At 42.1% G+C, this 903-nt stretch overlaps 1 protein-coding gene across 1 annotated transcript in view; it reads left to right on the top strand.

Moving 5' to 3' along the window:
- Positions 1-602: 602 nt before the first annotated feature.
- The window catches only part of UBE2E2 (ubiquitin conjugating enzyme E2 E2), a 343460-nt gene continuing 343159 nt past the window's right edge, over positions 603-903 (top strand). Inside the window, exon 1 of the mRNA XM_030887671.2 lies at positions 603-655. Coding sequence (XP_030743531.2) covers positions 616-655 — 40 coding nt within the window. The 5' untranslated portion in view covers positions 603-615. The remainder of the gene's footprint in view (positions 656-903) is intronic.

The following is a 903-nucleotide window of genomic DNA, read 5'->3' as shown; positions in this document are numbered from 1 at the left end:
TTGTCTCCAGCTCTTGTGAAACATGGTTCCTTGGTATTGCTGGGTCAGTCCTGACGCCGTCATTAGTTTCTATTTCGAATCCATGAAGGCCTTTGTGTTCGTCAGTTATGAGAGGCTTTTTAAAACAACTGACCATAAGATTATAACCTTAGCTGATTCCCGAGGATGTATATTGATTGACTGTGGATGTGAAAAGTGCCCCATTTCTCTGTCCTTAGGGCTGTCTGCACTGACCTCTATTGTGGCCCTCAACATGGTGACTTAGCCACAGATAGCATTTCTCAGTCTTGGGACTACTCTACAGTGGCCAGTAGAGTAATAGGCACTCAATCCTTTGATTGTTACTATTTTCTTAAAGTAAGGGCTTGGTTGAGATGTAATTCACATACAATAAGCCTTATCCTTTAAAAATGTATAACTCTGGATTTTGAGGATATTCAGAGTTATGCAGCATCACTGTTCACCTAATTGTAGGACGTCCTCATCATCCTGAAAGGAAAGCTGGTAGCCTTTAGCAGTCACTTCTTGCCCCACACAGTCTGAAACCACTAATCTACGTTTCATTTTTATGGATTTTCCTTTGTTCTAGACAGGACATTTCATGTGACTGAAGTGATGAGGTGTGTAGCTCCTCGTGACTGGCTGCGTTTACTTGGTACGATGTTTTCAGAGTTCCTCTGTGTCATAGCATGCATCAGTACTTCATTCTTTTTTAATGGTTGAATAACATTCCATCATGTGCATATGCCTTATTTGGCTTATCCATTCATCAGGTGGTGAACATTTGGGTGGTTTCTATTTTGGGGCTGTTAAAAAATAATGGTTTGTTAACACCACTTCCTTTCTCCCCACCTCCCCCTCTCCCATGTCCCCCCGGAACTGTCGGTCCTATTGTTTTCTCCT

This window comes from Echinops telfairi, unplaced genomic scaffold (assembly GCF_000313985.2).
Source record: "Echinops telfairi isolate 266 unplaced genomic scaffold, ASM31398v2 ScPeMD7_7420;HRSCAF=8458, whole genome shotgun sequence".
Lineage (NCBI taxonomy): Eukaryota > Metazoa > Chordata > Mammalia > Afrosoricida > Tenrecidae > Echinops > Echinops telfairi.
This window is presented reverse-complemented; position numbering and strand designations above follow the sequence as displayed.